We start from the raw sequence: 22,856 nt of genomic DNA on the forward strand, positions 1-22,856 counted from the left end.
AATCCACTCTAATATCAAAACGTTGGCACAATTAGACAGGCACAACTTTCAGCCAATCATTAGAGTTTCAACATTACCATTTATGGTCGATTTAATCTTTCTAAAAGTAGGCGTCCAATTGCAGTGCGAGACAGGAGAGGTTCTTCTTAAATTTACTTTATAAAGCGTTCAACTTCCTGGATCATGGTCTCCATCAACCAATTAGAACGGCAGAAACACGCATTGTGATTGTGGGCGTGGACCGGGCGTGAGGCGTACTTCGCGACTGCTCAAACGCATGCGCCACAAAGTCAGGGTTGGTTTCAGTGCAGGGTCAGAGGGAACAGCTGCTGTCACTTCAGAAGGTATGAGTGCCTGAGACAAAGTGCGAATGTAGTTTGGTTTGATTCAGTGGATCTTTTCTATAAACGCGCGTGTGTGGCGCGGAAGTCGTTGTGTTTATAACAGCCAAGGCTAAAATTAGCCAGCACTGCAAGTTAGCCCACGCTATAACTCCAACATGACTCTTCATTAGTTGCCAGCTAAGCAGCTCACAACTTGCTCGCTAGCCTTCAGAGAGAGCAGCTAGTGGGGAATGAATGAGCTATTTTGCTGCCCCGCTCCAGTTACCTCTCTGTTCGTCTTGGCGTGCTTAATTTATGGCCATAAGCTAGCTGCTGGCCTGGTGACACAGGCGAAACAACCCGAGACCCAGCTAGTCGTGTGAGCCTGTTATTTGGTGGGAGGGTTAACGCTTAGCTAGTACTCTACTTGTGTCTCGTTTTAAACGAAGCCCCTAAACTTATTTTCTATTTCTAGCAGGGAAAGTGTGTGATATGTCGCTGTACGGCATACTATTCACGGCGAGCCTCAACCGCTGTCACAGCCGTTAGCTTACAGAAGCTTCACCTTTTTTCACAGCTGAAAACCAAATAATTCGTGGGTGTTTCCTGCAGCTCCCTCAGAAAGTGTCCTCAGCGAGGAAGCGCAGTTTTGATTTAGCGACAGATAATTCATTTGAAACAACTGCGTTCACTAACCGTTTTTACAGGTCTGTTTAGTTCCGGTGTTGTGCCAAAAAGTGATTTCCGGTGCTTCTTTGTGTTTATGTCTAAAGTCTTTGGTTCTGATACATATTCTGCAGGCAACAGGACTTCAGATGTCGGTTATATTAAAAATAAAGAAATCCTCTGTATCTTTAAGTGTTCTACATTACAGTCAATCCAGTACTGTTTTGGCACTTAAAATATCTTTATGGTATATTTGTTACAATTTCTGTGTTGAAAATGGCATTTTTAATTTCAGTGAGATTTTTAAATTCATAAATAATGGATATATAAAAGTTGCTTTGCCAAAACAGATTGCTGTCAAGAGGTAGAAGCTACAATGTTCTGTCTATCTTCAAATGGTTTGATATTATTCATTAAAACATGCAAATACTGTCAATCACTTTTTGTCACATCACTGGTTTTCTTTCAAAGACTTCAGTATTTCTATTACACCAGCAGCGTTTAAGTACAGATGTCTATAAAGTGCACATAAAGTTATCTGCTGGACAGAGACTTTCACTGTCTGACGTGATGATTATTGATTATATGACTTACAGTTGGAAAAGTACAATTTGGCTGAGAGGCCATACATAATGCATTCTCTATTGTTTAAGAGTATAGACTGTATATTAAAGATGGCTATGAAAGACCTCGTTTCTTGACAACTTTATTTATAGCTTCATATTTATCACAACAAGTTTAATTTATAAATATTTTTTATCCTCATTAGAGTCAAAATGTAGAATAAATAGAATCATTAGCGTTGTCACAATACTATCGTTACAATACAAACGTTTTCAATACCACTGGGAAGATTTTGACTGCTCCATGCTGCAACAATGGAAGTAATGGCGAAGCAGTCAGAGTTAATTTTCCCACTTATAAGTAAAATTTAACAAATAAGAATTTAAGATCAAGTTTAGAGATTTGATTCATTTTACAAATTTAGATAATTTCATTTCAGATGTGGCCGGTGACAGGGAGGTCTGGGCTTCCCTGCTTAGGCTGCTGTCTGCGCGACCTGACTTCAGATGAGTGGAAGGAAACGCGTGGATGATTTATCGTTTTAATTATGATTGAGTGGTTGTCAGAAATGTTGGTCCAGCGTGATTCATTCTTGAAGAATGTGACTGATGGTGCCTCTGTTTAGAGTTTTTCACATGAAGCAAATCTCAAAGTTAACTTGATATCTGAGTGTTTCTTAGTGCCAGACTAGTCAGCAGGAACGTCGCTGGTTGAAATGCACTTGAGGTTTTTATAATCCCATTTCTTCATGGTGACAGCAGCACGCCCTTTATCAGCAGCTTTGGTAACAGATTTGTTGTACTCGCGTTCACTGCTTTTTTTGTCAACTCGTCTTTCTGATAAATTCCTGTTCTCCGACTCTAACTGGTGCTCTATTGGTGGATAAATACACTGATCGAGACAATATTTTACTGATTAATTTTTTTGCTTCAATGCTTCATTTAATGCACAGCTCTGTAGTGCTCTGTTGTGAACCCATTGTGAGTGTGAGTATTGCACTGCGACTACAAATAGAGCTGCAATAGAAAGGTATCTAGGAGCAGCGTGTGAATAAAAAGCATCACATTAAGCCCACTCAGCCCCCAGGGTTTAAACAAAAAGCAACATGACATAATAACAGCGAGATAGAGCCATTTTGGGACACATACAGACTATTTAAATAAAGAGTATTTAAAAATAAAAAAAACAGTCTGGATGAAAGACATCCCCTGAATGATGGTGGTGGAAAACCCACTCTAACACACTGGTCTGAAATATTTCTCTTGGTTTAGCATCTGTTGACTGCATAATGTGGGACTGACATCCTTTTAATCCCTGCCACACCACTCAGTGCCCTAAGGACGGAGAAAAGAAATGTCCCATCACAGAATGAAACTGAGTACTTAGAACAATTCTGGACTGATTAGCAGTGACTCAGTGGGAAAAGTAGACCTGAACCGTGGAAGCTAAATCCCCCCACAGCACTATAGAGTCCTCGCCCTGCAGGTTTAGGCTTTTGCTTGTCATTTGTCACCTGACTTTAGATTTGAAAAACCTAGACTAACCTACCAAGTTGATAACCACCATCACTTGCATATCGCGGTTGTTGGTTGTTGGCAGCACGTAGCTCCAAGCTGTCCCGTGTATGTTGCATTGGCCGTTGCAGGATGGCTCCTTCTGGTCATGAAGGTCTTTGGACTGTGAAGGTATCAGACTGATAAAAGCTCTCTTCTATTGGAATCCATTTGTATTGTGAAAAGTAATGGTTCACTGAGGTTCAAGCTTAGCTTAAAAAACTGATTTGTAATGTGTTGATGTCTCGATACTGTGGAGCAGAGTAACAGTGGTTAATGGTGTGCTCTCTCTGTGTCTCAGCCTGGTTGTCCATCCAGCATCATGGGAAAGAAGAGTCGGGTGAAGACTCAGAAGTCAGGCTCAGGAGCCATGGCTGTGGTTTCCCCCAAGGAGATGATGAGCCTGATTGCTGAACTGTTGCAGAGTACGTTTCCATTCAAAGTGCTCAAATAAAACCATTGTGTGCACGTACACTGCTCCATTATTTTGTGAGTACAACAAATATACCAATAAATCAGGCTATAATAAGGTAAATTATAATATTTTTGATTTACACACCAGTAAAAGTAGAGAAGAGGTCAGTGAGACTGACCCTAGTTGATGTTATGCATTAAGTGTTAAATTTTAACAGGCTCATTTTGCCCTGGTGGGAAAGGATAAAGTAAAAATGGAGATACAGTCGTAAGCATCATCGGATCATTCTACACTGCAATGTTGGGACTTTTGAGGTGCCGTCAAAAGTAAATACATTAGCATACAGACAAGCTGTTTAGCTAATACTAGCTTAGTTGTGTGTTTTGATCAGCTGCTCTAAGTCCTGATAGCTCAATGCATAATGGTAGATGCAGAAAGTAGCCCTGATCCTGCATCAACAGCAGGCATTAGACCAGTGACTTTCTGCAGATGTTCAGCAGCCTTCACGTGCTGATTTCTGCTCTGTGCTTGAGTATTTATTGCTCCTTCTGGTTTCTTGGATAAGGTGGCTGTATCGTTGAAGTGTTGCCAATGTGTTTTCCCAGAATGCAGCAGTGCAGCAGCCTCTGCTGGTAAAGAGTGGGAGGAGTACCTCCAGATAAGAGGCTTGGTGGAAAGAATCCGCAAAAAGCAAAAGGGTAAGTACATGTATAGTATTATGTTAACACATGATTGAGACTTACATACCCATCCCATTGGACTAAATGTTTGTTTTGTGTGTGTGTGTGTGTGTGTGTGTGTGTGTGTGTGTGTGTGTGTGTGTGTGTGTGTGTTCAGGCATGTCCATTGTGTTTGAGGGCAGCAGGGAGGAGCACTTCCCTGACCTGATGTCTTGGGCTAAGGAAAACGGGGCCTCCTGCGAGTGCTTCACTGTGGCCAACTTTGGGAAGGAAGGCTATGGCCTGAGGGCCACCAGAGACATCAAGGTTTCTACTTTGATTTTTTTAGAATTTTGAAGTTACCTCCTGCTTCACCATCACATGAGCAAACATGGGATATTTGATAGAGGAATAGCTTTTTATCCTAGAACTGCCAAAGAGCTCATTTTGAGTCCCAGAACTCAAAAGTAAAACTTCAGTGTCTTTTTTGAACACTTTTGCTCAAATGTATCATATAATTTTGGGTTGTGTGCAATTACAATGTAAAATATTATAACAGAAAATAATAACTGTTGCAAACCTGTAGGTTTTGCAAAAACTTTAGAGAACAAGGGTTCTCTAAAGGAACCAGTTCTTCTAGAGAACTGGTTCCCAGTAGTTCAGTTCCTTGGAATTGTTATTCCGCCCATCAATCCTGGTTATCTGTTCGACTTGCACAAAGGACAGAGCGCAGTGGTAAAGTGCAACTTGAGCTCTTTGAAAGCCCTGCACAGACGGCATGCTAACGCTAAGCTGGTGAAGAAGCCAGAGCGATGTTAGGCGAGTGAGTGCCGACTCCAGCCCAGGGCTCAGACCGTTAACTTCAACAGGTGACAAACTGATGAGCAGTCAGGCTGCAGCCTCATGTTTCTAAAGTAGAATCGATTTACTGTTTGTGCTGGTTTTCGTCTTTGTGTTCATACCTAAATACTGAGAGAAAGATGGTTTATGTCCTCATTGGCATAGAGCTTTGTGTTGGTGTGTGAGGCTGTAGGTTTATATTAAGTGTTAATTATGAGACGATGCGCATGAGCAGCCAGAGATCGAACCATGACACCATCAAACAGTTCTGATTAGTACTCATCACTCTACCTTTAGAGCTATACCCACTCGAATCAGCATCGCTCAATTCATATCATTTCCCATCCCTATACTGGTTACCCAGTAACATGTCATATTTACTCACAGCAGCTTTCATATCACATGTGTCATGTGACAGGGGTCAGGATGGCTAAAGTTAGCACATGGAGATTGATGGATGAACATATAGGAGACTGTAGTTATTACATGGCTGATATTGAACCACATCACAGGGGGTTGACAAATGAGTGGAGAGCTGGCTGCTGGTTCGTGGCTGTGCAGAGCAATGGGAGCGTGTTGGCTGTCCAGAGTGTGGAGAAGGAACCTGAGCAAGTAACAGCAGTAGAGTTGGTTATGACAGTTTGCTGGTAATGACTGTATTTGTTTTAGCATGCCTTTACTGTTTCCTTTATCTGGGGCAAGTGTTGGTTATGCATCCATCATTTTTATGCAAAAGGTGTTTATGGCATCATGGCTTCACATCTTTATGCCACACTTGGTTTGTTTAGCAAACTTGTATTGCCAAATCGGAGCAGTCAGTGCCAGGGAGATGGTGCTACTTGGATAACTGTGCAGCAGACACAGATATCCCTGAAAGTAGCAGGTTAGGCCGACATGTCTGCACCCCACAGGCTTTCAGTACATCAGTGTCAAATCCATTTTAAAATCAGAAGTTGATAAATACTCTGACCTCTTGGAAGAGGCTGACCATGTGATCTGTTGTGCTCACTACTATTTACTGTGTGGTTTACAGGCAGAGGAACTATTCCTGTGGATTCCCAGGAAGATGCTGATGACAGTGGAATCGGCACAGAACTCTATACTGGGTAAGAAATGAAGTTATTTACAACTCGTAGCTCATTCCATACAGTTGTACACATTAAGAGGGCATCGCAGCACGCCAGATCTCTTCCTCTGAAAAGTAATCTGCAGTCAGCCTGTGGGGCTGCTGCAGGACTCGTGCTGGGTCAGTACAACAGGAGAAAACAAAGACGTTGTTGGACAGGCCCAGCAGTGGAGAGGAGACATGTCGCAGACACGATGCATGTTTGATTTGCTGCAGTAAATACTTTTCTACAATCTGTAATCAGACGACAGAACAACACAAAGGTTTTTATTAGTCAGGTTTCATTTTTGCCACGTTCATAGATCTTTTTGATGTTTTATTTGACTTATTCTAACATCAGTGCACATATGTAGAAATCATTGTAATAACACTGTGATATGAAGGGTGTATCCTTTTTTAACTAAAGGCCATCAAAGCTCGCGGTGCATTTAAAACACAGGTTATACGCTGTGCCCCTCCAGACACGTGGCACATGTCCGTGTGACAGGCTCGTCCCGTGCTGTGGAGTCACTGCAGCCATCGCTGCTGTCAGCAGAGTGAGACGTCACATTCCCCCTCTCTCTCTTTGTTTTGGTCCTTACTGGTAAACGGCTGTGGAACTGAAGCACTCTGAAACTGGCTCATTGTTTGAATACACCTTAAAGCACCATGAACAAGAAGTTTTTGCTCCTTGTATTCACTGGCATCAAACCCACCAAAGCACATTGCTGGGTGCTGCTCACTGGAGTTGTTGCCACCAGTTCAGCCACAGTTTCCGTCAAGATGCAGCAATGTTTAAATCGTTGTTACGGAAGAGAAAAAAATCACAGTGTAACGTGTTAATCTCACGGTAGTTTACTTATATTATTATAAGCCTTTAAAAATGTTGGAATTTAAAAAACTGAATAAATAAATGCATAAAAATATGATTGCTGGTCATATGACCCTGTGACCTCTTTATGGCAGGTCCTTTGTATAGCCAGGATCGGATCCTGCAGGCCATGGGGAATGTGACGCTGGCCCTCCACCTGCTATGCGAGCGAGCCAACCCTGCTTCCTTCTGGCTACCATACATCCGCAGTCTTCCTCAAGAATATGACATACCTCTGTACTACCAGCAAGAGGACGTGCAGCTCCTACTGGGCACACAGGCGGTGCAGGATGTCCTCAGCCAGTATAAAAACACTGCACGCCAGTATGCTTACTTCTACAAACTGGTACAGGTGGGCAGATACACCAAACAAGACACAGGTTGTCAGCAAGTATCAGTGGGCACTCTGAACATAATTGAATCTTAACCTGATATTGAAGCCTGACGTCTGGTAAATGGTACAGTTTGCTATTTTTTAAAGGAAGGTTGGAGGTTGATTACTGGGTCAACTGGTGGCTTTATTACTGCCAGTTTGAAGGCCCATCAGTAGACAAAGACTGAAGATGAATTAATAGTAGGACAACTTTGACCAATCATATAGGAGTGTGGTCCAATGGAGACGGAGAAGGAATTCTCAATCAGCTGGAGTGAGACTAGATGCCAGTAGTGTTACAAGTAGCTGTACGTAATGTGTCTATGATTATGACTATTTTCGTTTTGTCTAATGGTTAAAATGTTATTGTGAAAATGAAGTAATTACTGATTAAGGTTAAGGTGATGCTTGGCTCAGTAGCGCTTCGACTCTTTGCCGGCCTGGCTGCAGTGATGGGAGGAAGGTTGTTCAGCCAGTACGATGTTGCTGAGAGCTTACTTAACAAATGATTTCTCAGGTTAAATGAAGATAGTGAGATGGGCTGCATGTTTTCAGAGGAGCCACAGGATCCAGGGTCACAGGGAGGATGGAACCTTATTATGAGTTACTCTGTGGGAGCAGAGTTTGGGTAGCTGCTCGTATTGTGATGACACATGGAGTCAAAGATTTGCATCCTTGAACTTGAGCACAGCACTTTCAAAGAGACATCTACTGTAATAACACAAACTTTACAGAAGCTTGAGCTGCAAATCGTAGGACTGCAGCTCTGCTTCCTCTCAACTCAAAATGTTCTCAGAGGGTTGAATGAATTTGGCTGGGAATGAGAGCCGCTCCACCCAAAGTGGGATGGGCGGCGTCTCCTCTAGCAAGAGCCAAAAAGAAACGTTCACCTGCTCAGTTTGGGGAGGGGGCCCAGTTGGACCAAGGTGTCCCAGCAAAGTGCCAGTTGAGTGTAGCAGGCTTGTCATGTTGCTGTCCCCACCGCGACCAGGAGAGGGAGGCATTGTGTCAGGATTGACATGGAGAACAAACCCAAACATCTAAAATTAGCAAAGGAGTTCCAGATGGGGCCGAACCACAGATGGGCTCCTGTCGTCACAGACGAACTACGGATTATGATCTGATATTTTCCCTTCTTTGGAATTCAATTGGCTTATGAGCTTCTAATCAGACTGTGATGGGTGGAGGAGGATTTTTTTATTTTATAAATCAAAACCAGCACAATCTTTTTTTACAGTAAGGAGAAAGATTCGGTTTGTGAACGTGTGAAGATCACACACTGGCTTTTTCTGTCCAGTTTAATGTGCCAACAAATTGAGTGAGATGTAGAGAGTGATTATATGATGAAATGTTGCTTAACAGCCTCAGACAACAGATAGTGGGATGCTAATCTGAAAATATGCTAATGTTCCATTATTAATCTCAATCATGGTGAAATGCCAGCTCAGCTTTGATCAGGACTTTCCACGGTTCTCTCTGAAGTCGGCCTCTTCTTCTTAAGGCAACAAAAGACCGCTTTTTCAAACGTTTCTTTGAGGTGTGTGTTAAATTGGATGACATACAGGAAATGCAGTTCATTTTGCATAACGACAGCAGGTATGAATGAGAGCTATATGTGGCTGAATCATTTGTTTCAGATGCACATATAATGGCGTGTCCCTGTTAGAATGACTGTATATCTTTATTGTTGAGCACAGTGATGGAGAGATGAAAACTCCTCCACACTGACGAGAGGGACTGATTCAAGTCATTAAGAAACTTCAGAGGAACTAAAGGTTATCGTTTAAGTTGTTGAGTTTAGGGTGAACTTGGTTTGTCACACACTGCTTCTGTGTTTTACTTTGGTTTCTGTTAAATAATGGCATGAAACTATGAGGTCCAATGTCATGTGTGGTTGATCTGAGGTTGTATCTACCTAACTGTAGACTCTGGTAAGGACCTGCTGATCTTTTTACTTGCCAGGAAAAGATCAGCAGGTCCTTTACACGGGACCAGGTAGGCTTGGACAGCCTTTTTCCATTTAATAAATGAAATCATCATTTGAAAACAGCATTTCATATTTACTTAATTGTTTCTTTATTTGACTAAAACGTGTGACAAACATGCAACAAACTGAGAAATCATGAAAGGGGCAGGATGTCCCCCCTCGTTCTCCTCTCCTCATACCCAACAGTCACAGGCAGATGGCTGCCCCTCTCTGATCCTGGTTTCTTCCTGTGCAAAGGGAGGCTTTCCTGTCACCAGGTGCTCGGTCACAGGGGCTGGTCTAATTGTTGGGGTTCTTCCTCTTATGTTTTAGGGTTTTTAGTTGTGTTGATTTGGTGCTAAATGAAAGAAAATGTATGGTATGGTTTTCTGTGCACTGTAAGGTCAGAGCAACAGTGTACAACTGCAGGGTCTGTATTAAAAAAGAAAAGGGGGGAAATGCTGGAGCTACTCTGAACTTGACTTTATCAGGAGGAGAGGTTGTGCACGCACGCCTGCCTCAGGGTAAAATGGTGTGTGTGGTCACACCGTTTTACCCTGCATGCAGTGACACTGATTCATCCCTACAGATGAATTCACAGAGCCGTACTTGTCAAGTTAAAGAAAGTTCTTCCCAGCCGCTCCTCATAAATCAGCCAGCTTGATGAATTGACCAGTGTTATCCATTTGCATATACATCAGTCTGAGCGTAGAGCTCATAAATGCTGTTAGTATCACAGTTTGTCTGTAGAGTTCACCTGAAACAGCCAGTGTCCCTCTACAAACAAGTCTTTAGCCGCCATTATGAAGTGCTGCCCAGCTGTTGGTGGTTGTGTTGAAGCATCACCACCTTTATTTTTAGTGGTCACAGCAAGGAAGTACTACATATGTAGAATCACAGTTGTAAGTAAGTGTTGAGTTAAATTAAGATTGCAAACAAAATCATCTTTTTAAATGGGAAATTTATGTCTATCACCATCTTTGCTGTTGGTCCTCACACACATGCACACTCTACATTAGTGTGCCTGCGTGTATACATGCTTGGATATGTGTCTGTATGTATAATAGTAAACACACACTTTCCAAGTTTTAGGATCATTCCAGCGCATCTCTAATGAAAACTGCTTTTCATATCAGCCGTGGAGTGTTGTCATTACCCTGCAGTGCTCACCTGGGTTCGTGATAACTCGACAACAAAGTGGCATAGAAGCTTTAAATTGATACTACAGGTGTATCTACTGAAAATGTCAGACGAGTTTGAATCTCAGTGACCTCGAGGTCAAGGTCAGAGGTCAAGTTTTCTGAAAATCTCATGAATGCAATAACTGCAGAACAACATAGGATTTTGAAATTGATACCAGATGTAAATGGCAGCTACATTGTAGCCACAGCCGCCCTGGGGCGCACTGACAGAGGCGAGGCTGCCGGACACTGGCGCCACCGGGCCCTCTGACCACCACCAGTAGGCAACGGGTGAAGTGTCTTGCCCAAGGACACAACGACCGAGACTGTCCAAGCCGGGACTCGAACCGGCAACCTTCCAACTCTTGAGCCACGATCGCCTGTGTAGGTGTATCTACTAAGAGGGTGACACCAGTATCTGATATTTCCCATGTTTCCCATGTCCTAGGCCTGCTCAGGGATACCCTCGACAAGGCCCAATGCTGTATTTGGTGATATGTTAGCAGAGCGTCTCTGACATTAGTACATATGCGCATGCATATATCCAACACGCGGGGCAGAGGGACGGTGGGGGTGAATGTGGGCGGTGTATGTGTTGTGGGGGATGGGGGTTTGGGATTGAGGAAGGTACATTTAGGTCAGTTCAAATCCGATGTGACAAGCTAATTTTCCAGCCCGGTCATCTGAGGAGGAGGAGGGAGTGTGTGTGTGGTGCATGGTGTGCTAGGATGGATCAGATGAGAGGACGCACCTCCATGAGCCATCCTGGCTCAATCGTCAAGCCTAAAGGAACCAGAGCTGTTGCTCTTTTAGTTATGCTGCAGAGACGCTAATCTGTTTGCACCGCTACATCGCAGGGACTTTGTTTCCAAAGAAATTTAAGGCCCTAATTATTAAAACTGGCCTTGGATTAAACTATAGTTAGGCTGAGGTTTAAAGAACTGGGCCTAGTATTGAGGGTAGCTGTCAGAAAAAGAGTGAAACGATGTAATGTTGTCTGCAGTGATGGACTCATGAAGGTTGATGTTGAGTTCACGTGAATGTTGATCATCGTGGAAAATGGGAATGTGGTTCAAAACGGAAATGGAACAAATATTTATGTGACCAGGAATGAAAACGAACAAAGATACACAGCAGCTTCATTATTGTCCAGGATTTAAACTGTTTTAATAAGTAAAAATATTTTCAAGAAACAACGTTAAGGCTAACCGGTGGATTCTTCTGTATCAGTGCAGGTAGCCAACGACAGCAAAACTACTGACTGCTTAATAGAGTGGACAGTATACTGTGTTTTGGGGTTTGTTCTTCTTGTAAGTCATTGCTGCAGGCCGGGACGTTCCAAAGTGATCCCTGTTAGACGGATCTTCAGGTCCTAATTTTCCACCAAGTCATCGGTTCTGTTACTGGTCAGAGAACTGTGGTGTGGTACCGTCTGTACTGCAGTACACATCCTGTAAAAACTTCCTTTATTTGACTTCAGACAGCATGAAGTCTATGACAGTTTTAAAGCCATGCTCCATGCTTTACAATGGCCTTAATGCCTGTAGTGTTTCATGTCCACTTTAACAAGATCCAAATGCACCAACTCGTTATGAAAAGGTCATCATCAAAGAGGACGTGAACATGCTTTTTAATGCTACTTTGGACCTTTTTAACATGTGAGTCTGTAGCAACTGGCTCTGTTTTTGGAGCCAGCCTCACTTTTAGTTTGATGTTATCTGTTGTTTAATATTACAAAAAAGTATACTGTATGTTGGTGTCACTTAGCTTCCTGGTGGAGCAGGTGACTGTATGTCACAAGGCCTCAGTGCCGTGGCCTGGGTTCAGTTTGACCCAGAGACCTTTGCTGTCTCCCCTCACTGTCTCACCGTCCCACCACACTTTCCTGTTTTAAAATAATAAATAAAAAATGGTGTTAAAAATGCCCCGAAAGTGTCGACGTAGTGTTTTCAGTATTCAAATGGATATTTTATTGATCACGTTGGACAACAGACCGCAGGGTGCTGAGTCGTGTGCTTGGTCCGTTCTTCAGCAGCACTGTAAACTGGTAATGATGAGAATGTGTTACTTTGTAACCTCAAGCTGTGTTTCTTTGGACTGTAAGCCACACTGTTGGTAAAACATCAGAGCTGTTACACCGGCAGAGCCACCCCTCACTGAGCAGCTGTTTGGTCTTCGAGTTGTTCTTACTCTTTGGCCTTTCGTTCGTATTCCTTCATTTTCGTCACGAACTCCACTGAATTGAACGGTTTGCAGCTGTGCAGGTGGTGCAGGTGGTGCCTGTGGCTTTGGTGGAGGAATCTGTGGCATCCATGGACACAGACACTTAGACAGGCACTGATTCAAATTACCCAAATTGATGAGACAGACTTACGACGGCTGCTGGCCACACCAAATTAGGCCGACAGAGATATATGTGTGGGGTCAAGTGTCCACTAAGAGACACTGACACACACCCCTGTTGTAGCCATGTATTGTTTGACAGGCCTCTCAGGCGAAACCACACACACACACACACACACACACACAGTTTTGTGATTATTTTGTTCTTATTCCCATCGTGTCCACCTTCCCCAGACTCATCCCACTGCCAGCAAGCTGCCCTTGAAGGACTGCTTCACATTTGATGACTACAGGTCAGTGCGTAGCAGCGGTTTACATGTTTGTTTACCTTCTCCAGACTCTAGCCTGTGAATAGCAAGCTTTATTACAGCTCTGTTGTGACTTTTATGTACTAACCTTCATTTTGGTGGTAGAGAATCACTATGAGATCCACAGGCAGGGTTGTAACATAACTACACTCACAGTCAAGGTGGACATGTTTATAGTAATGGGCTGTATATAGTGCTTTTATAATCTTACTGACCATTTGAATTGCTTGACCTAGCTCACATTAAATTTATTATTACAATCATTAACCTCGTATGCATTTCTTTGGGCCATGGGAGGGAGGCAGAGCACCCAGAGAGCACCTATGTATGCAAAGGGATGGAAACGTCACACAGAGAGGACCCAGCCAACTGTATTTTGAACCAGTGATCTCCTTGCTGTGAAGCCACAGTCCTAACCACTTGTAACCCTAAACACTACTTCTGGACAATTGTAATGAATTATTATGAGGTTGATTCAAAATGCTGCAGTGAGAGTACTGACAGGGAGAAAGAGAGAGCTTGTTGTTGGCTTCTGTGTTCATTGGCTCCCTGTTAAATCCAAATTTAAAGTCCTGCTCCTCACATACAGGTTCTTGAATAGTCAGGCCCCCGTCATAAAGAGCTCATAGTACCATATCAGCCCAGTAGAGCACTGAATGCTGACTTACGTCTGGAGCCTAGGATATTTAAAAGGCAGAGCCTTCAGTTTTCAGGCCCCTCTTCTGTGGAACCAGCTTCCAGTTTGGATTCGGGAGACAGACACTATCTCTACTTTCAAGATTAGGCTTCAAACTTTCCTTTTTGCTAAAGCATATAGTTAGGGCTGGACCAGGTGACCCTGAATCCTCCCTTAGTTATGCTGCAATAGACGTAGGCTGCCGGGGATTCCCATGATGCATTGGGTGTTCCTTCTTCTTCTTCTTCTGTCAAAGGTTTCTTCCTGTTAAAAGGGAGTTTTTCCTTCCCACTCTAACCATAGTCTTTGGTTTTCTGTATTGTTGTAGGGTCTTTACCTTACAATACAAAGTGCCTTGAGGTGACTGTTGTTGAGACTTGGCTTCATATAAATAAACTAAAGATCAAAATCAAATCCATCCTGGGCTTAATTTAATGTCATATAACTTGTTTTAAGATTCTCTTCTGCCAATGATCAAAGTACTTTGTGGCAAATAGGACGTCTGTCACTAAGGATGTAGATCAGGCCAGTTACTAATTGGAAGGTTGGTGGTTAGATCCCAGGTTATTCCTGCATGCTCAAGTTTCCTTGGGAAAGACCCTGAATTGGAGTGTGGATGTATGTGAATGTTAGATTAGGTGTAGAAAACCGTGTTTGTATAAATGGGGGATGAGGCGTGTTGTATGTAAATCTCTTGAATTGTTCTAGTGGAGTACTGTGTAACTGACAGTCTGACTGATCTCCGTATTAGAACGAGAAACATGTTTGTTTGATTAACAGGTGGGCCGTATCCTCTGTGATGACCCGTCAGAATCAAATCCCTACTGAGGATGGCAGCCGGGTCACCCTGGCCCTCATTCCTCTCTGGGACATGTGCAACCACACAAATGGACTGGTGAGCGCGCGCGCACACACACACACACACACACGTATACTTTCCAGGAAATTGATTCTGTCCATTGGATGTTACCATTCATGTGAAAAGGGAGATGCCATCTCTGAATTGCAGAGTGTCTGTCACCATCGTACGATGCTTTAGGTGCAGCTATTCCCCAATTCTGTGTGAATGGTGCTCATAGCCATTGATCAGTGGCTACGAGTACCACTCTGCATTTAAGTTTTATCTGGTTGTTAAGTGATGACGTGACGAATCCTACTTCCGGGTCTAAAGTAGTCTGCGTTTAATATGGCTTTTGTGTTGTTAACATGTTTAATGTTTTGTATTTTCTTCTATTTAATCTCAAAAAGCTCCTAAAACAGTCAGTGATCACTGTTGACCTCCCTCGGCTTTTATTACCACTAATCATTTATTTAAGCTCAGTTTTTAAAACCTTAGGATGTAACTACAGCCCAGCCCATGCAGCAGTATATGAACGACTAACCTCGTATTGTGGATGGATTATCTCAGTTGTTCTCCTGGCTGAAGTTTGGTCCTTTTACAGCATCCTGCCATGCGATTACATTTGTTCCTGACCACCGAGAACACTCACGTTAACTTTTATCGAGTGGAAAAAAAGTTAGCTTGTTTATATTATGCTAACATAGCTGTGTCGCTAGCGGTCACGTAGCACATCATTATATAGCAGCTAGCCCAACTTCAGTAACCCTACAAACGTCACTGCTGTTTAGTTTTCTGTCTTCATTTATGTTGGAAGTGATAACAGAGCTGTACGTTTTAATTTGTTTCCAAAACCCCGCAGTCAGGACATGCTATATTGTATTTAGATAGAAGCTAGCGAGCTAACTCCCTGCTAACTTCTAACTCCGTTAAATGTCATAAATTCCGTTTTCATGGATGCCTGGATGTTAAACTCAATTGTTACACCTGGTAGAGCAGAACGCTGATCATTTTATTAAAGATGAAAGACTTTAGACAGTTTTTCAACTCTCAGTAATGCCATAGTGATCGTTTGATATATGGACCTGCAGCGGAGTTTAGACCCAGACACGGCTAGTGACGTCAGACTGAATGACCGGATTGAAGGGTCTTTACCTTAAAATATGTAGCATCTCTCGGCAATTTGATTTTATATACATGGAATCAAATTGAATAATCTGCATATTAATGATTATGAAGTTGACCTCAGTCAGTGGTGCTATTTTTGTCATCATGCAAATGTACCGTGGATAAGGTTGGGGACAGCTGCAGTCAGCTGAGACTGAAGAGTTACTGAAAACACATCCAGATAAACAGAATCAACTTTCTGGGATTTCTTACCTGGATGATTGAGGATACATCAACACACTTGTGTTGTAACCTGATTGTTTAGCACAGGGTAAATATTCTGACACGAAACACTCTGTGCTCTTCCCTCATGTGATAAAAATTATAAGCAGTATGTGGTTTCATTTTCAGCAAGTTGGAAAACATTCTGCTGAAATGAAAAACTAGAGATGCAGTGTTTTAAGCATTTCTTTTTTTTTCTTTTTTTCTTTTTTTTTTACATTTAAGGTCATCAAACAAATATTTCCAATATTTGTTTGATGAGTAATATTGCAAAAGACAACCCAAATAAATAGTTTACAGTGAAAACTGGAGATTTAAATAATTTTATTGAAGGAAATGTTATCTAGACCTACCTGGCTTTATATGAAAAAGTAATTGCACCTTAAACATAGTAATTGCTGGTGCCGCCCTTGGCTGCAAAAACTGTAAACAAGTATTTGCGAAAACGAGCAACGGGTCTCTCGCATCGCTGGGAAGTAATTTTGACCCACTTTTCTTTGCAGAATCGTTCAAATTCAGACAAACTGTGGAAGGGTTTTGAGGATGAATAACCTTTTTCGGATCATGCCAAAGCATCTCAATGTGATTTGAAACAAGCCTTTTACTCCACCACTCCAAAACCTTAAATTTGTTCAGTCTTTGTCTGACTGGACATCAGCAGGGCACAAACCGATGGCCAGCCGTTCTCCTTCAGCATCATCTGGTATTGAGCAGAATTCATGGTTCCATCAATTACAGCAAGTCGTCCAGGTCCGCAAGTAGACCGCCAAAGTAAAGACGATGCACCACCTGGCCCCGCCTATATATTCTGTCCATTAAAAACTATGAACAGAACGTCCACCACCCTCCGCAAATGAGTCTGACTTACTGCCGACAATATGAAGCTTTGTTCGTACAGGACCTGAATAAGTACGCACTCTGGCATAGACTTGCCCTGGTTGGCTGAGAAGTGTGAAAGCGTTTTTCTTTTCTTTTTCCCCCCTACAGTTGGAGCACACACCCTTCTTAAGTAGGGTAACCACCACCCCCGTCTGCCAGTCCTAAAGGACAAACACATGTAGTGTTGCAGAGCAGTGCCAGCCAGGGTAGGCCTGCAACATCCAAAGGCTTCAGGGGTGAATCTCAAACAGTTGCACAGTGGCAGGGCCCCCGGGGTGGCTCAGTACGTTAGTGATTTCAGCTCTGTGACAGGCAAGTCCACTCCTCAGACTTCGAGGAGATCCTCAAAGTGTTCCTTCCACGGCCCGACTATATCATCAGTGGAGCGTCCCACTGCTACTGTAAACAGTGTGTAAAATACCGCCTCCCCCTCTCGACTTGTCTGAAGAATCACTTTGAGGCCAGCTGAAGTCTTGTTCCGTAGTTCCACTGAACTCCTCCCACACCCGACTGTTGTGGAAAATACTTTCTCATTTCACTGCATATTCAGTCTTGGATGGCAGTTTATTGGGGTATTGTCTCTTAATTTTTATTTCTAAGTGAGCTTTTCCTTGAAGGACCTCTGGTTACATCCATCTAGCTCATGGGAAGCAACCCAATAGCATGATGTTATCATATTTTACTGAAGTTTTTTTACATCAAACTGAAGGTTTTTCTTTATATTTACCTTTAAATGCAAATTGGCAAACTTCAGTTTTAGTCCCCTTTCCTGCATTTGTCTATGACCTATAGATTAGCATTACAGTGTGTGGTGGCAGTGTAACATTACTGCTTGGGAAGAGTGTGGACTGTGGGCCCTCACATGTCAGACTTTCTCTCTAAACTGAGATTATTAAGTCAAATATGTTGCAGCTTGCTGACATTTGGAGCCACAGCAAAAGCTCTGACTGGATACGTCCTGCTGCAAATCCATTTGGTGAGGGCTGCGTTGATGACATTACTTTTAAACTTGCAGATCACCACCGGATACAACCTAGAGGACGATCGCTGTGAATGTGTGGCACTGCAGGACTATAAGGAGAACGAACAGGTGACGAGATCATCACTTTGGTCTTTGTGTCTCATGTCTATGTACACAAGAAAGCCTCAGATATAGAAGTTCAGTTAGACTCAGTACAAACTCTATGTGCCTTTTTTATATCGCTGTGCTGCCATTTTATCTTCCATCAGCAGAAATTTGTATAATATTTTAGTTGTTGTTGTGTAGTGACAGCACCTGAAGTCTGGAAATGAACGCTAACAACATGTGACTGAGAGTTGTCGCCAAGAAGGCGTCTGATGATGATTGTCAGTGATGCAGCCACAATCCTGTGTGCACATTGTTTCAGTATTCTGAAAATAGTATGTTAACAGTATATTTTATGTTATTAAATTCAGTTCAGCACCAAATGACAACAACACTTGCTTCGTTCTAATGTAAGTTAATGACCAGAGAACACTCCAACAAATGGATGAGCCCATAGGAGCACGCGCTCTGCTCTGCACATGAGCAGTTAGCAGTTTTACAGCTACTCTTTCATGAATCCTTAAAAGGAAAGTTGGAAATGAACCTGTAATTAGCTAAGACAGGTCAAGTGATGGCTTAATTACCACCAGCCCGAATAACTGAGCTGTCACTCAATAACAGAGATTGATCATATTTAAGATCGGATCAAGTGCCATGCTTCAGTCTTAGTCTTCAGCCAATGCCTGTCTGTGTGTTAGCCCTGCGACACACCCGTGTGCTCGGCCTTTCGCCCTGTGGTAGCTGGAATGGGCTCCAGCCCCGGCGACCCTGGTGAGGATAAGAAGATGGATGGTTTTTGCCATTTTTATGGCTGAGGGGCGAGCAAAGAGGCGGGCAGGCAGCGTGGACACCCAATAGTGTGAATGCAAAAACGAGGTGACATAGTCATCTGACATTCATGCCGTCTACCAAAAGTCTCGGGCGAGTTTGAATCTCGGTGGCCTTGAACTCAAAATGGCAGTTTTCTGAATACACGGAGGATTTTGACATAACACAGGTGCATCAGTGTTTGTTTTTTCATTGTAGCATTCATATGAAGCATCTTGACGCGGCTGCTGTTGTGATTTGGGGCAATACAAGTGAAACTGACTTAAATTTTAAGAATTACAAGCAAACAAGTAGCTTAGAAATAAGCTGACTAAAGCAAACATATTTCTAACTGTTGAACTCCTTAAGATATATGCCAAGTTGGATATACTGCATTCATACTGCTAGCATGTATAGATCCTGCTCACTACGGGCAGGACTTTGTAGAATCTGACCACATGCTCTTTCCACAGATCTACATCTTTTATGGCACGAGATCCAATGCCGAGTTTGTGATCCACAATGGCTTCTTCTTCCAAGACAACGCCCACGACCGGGTGAAGATCAAGCTTGGTGTTAGTAAAAGTGAACGCCTTTACGCCATGAAGGCTGAAGTTCTGGCGAGAGCCGGCATCCCAGCGTAGGTTCAACCGCTCGATCAGCAGATCTCTGCACGCTTTAATATGGGTCAAGAAGAGCTCCGGGCTCACTATAAACTCATGTAGATGCACTTCTGTCTTCCAGCAGTAGATATTTCCACCAATTAGGCTCCTCTTTGCTATAATTAAAGCACATAATGTAAATGTTGCAGCCCCCCCCCCCACCAAGTTTCAATTTACTATCCACCCCAACACTTTCATCACCAAGAAGCTTAATCAGTTTATCATTAGCTTCTTAATTTTATGCAGCATTCTCAGTGCAGCATTTTTAATCAGACGCCTTTAATCTCTTATTGATGGCAGCCTAAATCTCAAAAGTGGAAATTAAGTGAAACAATCCACGTTGTTGCTGGGGTGATATGCTCGTAGATGGTTTTCAAAGGGACGAGTCACAGACTTTGTGTCGGACCTCGGTGACATGTGGAGTCGCTGCTGTCATCACTCTTTTCCTACAACATGAAGATCAGTCTGAGCAGGTATTTTAAGTGGCAATAACAACCTTTAAACACGCTGCAGGGCGCAGACTGAGGCTTCCTTAGCTGGCTGCACTCCTGCTTCTGCAACGTTGGACAAAGGAATAATTTAATAGGAAGAGTAGGGAGGCAGCTGTAATGCATTTGTTGGTTGTAATAATGCTGACCCTGTGCTGCTCTGATCGCCACATCGATCACTTTGCTGAGGCAGGGAAATATTGTCACTTAAGGTCTAATATAGCCGTGTTTTCTGGCCTCCTGCTGACTTTCACAATCCACAGGAATACTGGAAATTGCAGTTATTAACATTATTGTTCAGAGGCCAATGGAAAAATCAGATCTGCGAGTACGAGGTGAACTGCAGGCAGATGTCAGGCTTGCAGGGATTTTGTGAAGGCTCACATGTGGACATCCATTAGTTTTTAAAGGAGCCTGTTCTACTTTTCCCTTTCTGTCAAACTAACGGTGGTCTGTGTTAAACATGGCTGCAGATTCAAAGAGTGAGGTCAGTGTGAAGCCACCAAGAGTTCAGGTTCAGAGTGCTGTAAATACTCAGTTTATCCCTGATGTGGTCCCCTCAGGTGCTCAACAACAGGTAGCCCAGCCCACCTGTTGGTGGAAACCTTTGGTTTACATTTCTCTCAAAGGGAGGGGAGCTAACAGACAGTGGATGAATTACAGGCTGCATCAGTGCTGGGGATGAGATTCTAGTCTTTAGCTGTGCACTCCGGAGCCTGAACGAGCCACTGCTGGTCATTTTTACGTAAGCTGCCTCACCAGCTGTGTCTGCAGAGCACTCACTTTCAACAAGGCGTTCGTGGACAGGCATGCAGAACATATTTCTCACATTATACAGGCTGGCTCTGTGGTTTGCACTATTATTAGGACAGCTTCAGATGTTCAGATGGATATTTGTCTGAAGTGTCAAATACAAAGCATCAGGAAATGGTTAGCCAAGGTTAATTCTGATCATATGTGAACATGAAACGCACGACTTATGGTTTTCAAATTGATACCATAAGTGTGTCTAAGTTTCCTGAATGTCTTGTGAGTGAGAGGGATGTTAAAAGCAGCGGTGAACCTGCTGGAAGGCTCAGGGGTAGCTCTGTCGTCCCACGGTGTTGTTGGGTGAACAGCTTTTGGCACTTCTGTGTTGGTTTTATGTTTTTCAGCCCAACACGATGCTGCTTCATTCACTGTCTTGTTAATGACATTGATTTGGATGAGATCGATATAGTTATCTTTACTAGTTACTCATTGCAGTGAAGTTACAGGTTGTATAGCTCAGTACCTCTCTCACTACACCATCCAGGTCATGTGCTCTCTTCTTGTAGTTGAGGTTTTTAACATTGAATTAAAAACACTCTTAATTAATTTTCCGGTTAAATTGTGGAAAATAAGAATCAGGATTCTTGTTTTTTCATCACCTGCCACTGCATGAAAAGGTATTTTGTACTGTGGAAGCTGTCCCGTATTCTGGGAAGCAAATGGTACAACTGTTGCTTTAAGAACTTGTGTGCAGAGCTGTGGTGTTGCTATGGTTTAATAACTCTTTATTCTGCTGTCTTTCAGCTCCTATGTTTTTGCCCTTCACTGCAATGAACCCCCAATTTCAGCCCAGCTCCTCGCCTTCCTAAGAGTCTTCTGCATGACGGAGGGTAAGGCGCCGACACATTCCCAAAGTGAGATGAACCCAGACATCCTTTGACCTTTGGAGCCTGCCTCTTACTACTTGTCTTCTGTGGCCCTGCATATACTAACATGTGCGTAATTTCAGATGAACTGAAGTACTACCTGCTCGGAGAGCGTGCCATCAATAAGATCTTCACCCTGGGCAACAGCGAGTTCCCTGTGAGCTGGGAGAACGAGATCAAGTTGTGGACATTCCTCGAGACTCGGGCTGCTCTTCTACTCAAGACATACAAGACCACGTCAGAGGTCAGTGTGGCGGAGGTTTAGGCTAAAGCTTCTCCGTATTTCAAAGGCAAAAATATTTCCTGTGTAGCCTTCTGAATAGCAGACGTGTTTTTATCTCTCCTGTTTTTCAGGAGGACCGCTCCATGCTGGAGAAGCCTGATCTGTCTCTTCATTCCCGCATGGCTATCCAACTCCGCCTGGCTGAGAAGCAGATCCTAGAGAAGGCGCTGGCTTGTGGCCGAGCCAAACGTCTGTATTTCCAGAAAAATCTGGAGGAGGGGGCGTCGCTGCCTTGTTATGAGGAAAGCGATATCGCTTTGCTGGAGAATACTGAAGCGGATGCAAAACTTCCAGTTATCCTGCGTAAGGTGGAGGAAGGCCAGGAGATCCAGGTGGATGAGGACAGCCCTCTCCTGAATGGGATGAAGGTGGTGTACGGGACTAATGCAGAGGCTAATGGAGAACGAGATCAGGACGATAACGTCAGCACAGATGTTAACGCTGCTTTGGCCTCGATGGGAGGTTCGAGCCAAAGGGAGGAAGCTAACCCAAGTGCCAGTCGAACTGAAGACGAACCCAAAGAGAACACTGTTTAAATAATTCCAGTAACTGCCACACTCCATGCTGTTTATTTATTTTTGTGTCTCTCCAAGGACTCAGAAAAATAGCTGAAAAAAGAAATTGAATTAAAAGTCATGGAACTTCTGTGTGTGTTCATCTAGTGTGGCTTTTGTTAGTGCTTGGTTGCCTTCCAGGCTTCTATGCAGAAGATATTTTTATTACACTGGAGTTTTAGTTCCCTTTGAAACACAGGTGTAAACTGAAAGTGCATGTGGGAAGAAACCAAAGGGACAACAGCACCTCGAGGCGACTGTTGATTTGGCACCGTTTAAAATTGAACAGGTTCTAGAAAAAGGAGGAAAAGGTTTTAGCTGAACATCTCTACAAAGCCAAACTCTGCCTGTGATGTGAATGTGTTGGTGTG

General features: G+C 43.2%; 1 protein-coding gene across 1 annotated transcript; it reads left to right on the forward strand.

Annotated features, from left to right (window-relative positions):
• Positions 1-216: 216 nt before the first annotated feature.
• setd3 (SET domain containing 3, actin histidine methyltransferase) lies at positions 217-22,576 on the forward strand. Its single transcript, XM_086274741.1, has 13 exons — positions 217-344; positions 3,408-3,531; positions 4,127-4,219; positions 4,359-4,507; positions 6,054-6,126; positions 7,092-7,348; positions 13,094-13,152; positions 14,624-14,738; positions 17,965-18,039; positions 19,296-19,462; positions 21,527-21,612; positions 21,732-21,892; positions 22,003-22,576. The coding sequence occupies exons 2-13, from the start codon at positions 3,429-3,431 to the stop codon at positions 22,465-22,467; spliced, it is 1,803 nt and encodes a 600-aa protein (XP_086130867.1). The 5' UTR covers positions 217-344; positions 3,408-3,428; the 3' UTR covers positions 22,468-22,576.
• The last annotated feature ends 280 nt before the right edge of the window (positions 22,577-22,856 follow it).

The sequence above is a fragment of the Aulonocara sp. 'chitande type north' Nkhata Bay genome, linkage group LG19 (assembly GCF_057382095.1).
Source record: "Aulonocara sp. 'chitande type north' Nkhata Bay isolate Kocher_YH1m ecotype deep benthic linkage group LG19, A_spYH_male_GT1.1, whole genome shotgun sequence".
Taxonomy (NCBI): Eukaryota; Metazoa; Chordata; class Actinopteri; order Cichliformes; family Cichlidae; genus Aulonocara; species Aulonocara sp. 'chitande type north' Nkhata Bay.

Coding starts and splice junctions, on each gene's coding strand:
- setd3 (XM_086274741.1), top strand. CDS start 3,429: ATGGGAAAGAAGAGTCGGGTGAAGACTCAGAAGTCAGGCTCAGGAGCC. Junction 14,739..17,964: donor GCAACCACACAAATGGACTG/GTGAGCGCGCGC, acceptor TTAAACTTGCAG/ATCACCACCGGATACAACCT. Junction 21,893..22,002: donor CATACAAGACCACGTCAGAG/GTCAGTGTGGCG, acceptor CCTGTTTTTCAG/GAGGACCGCTCCATGCTGGA.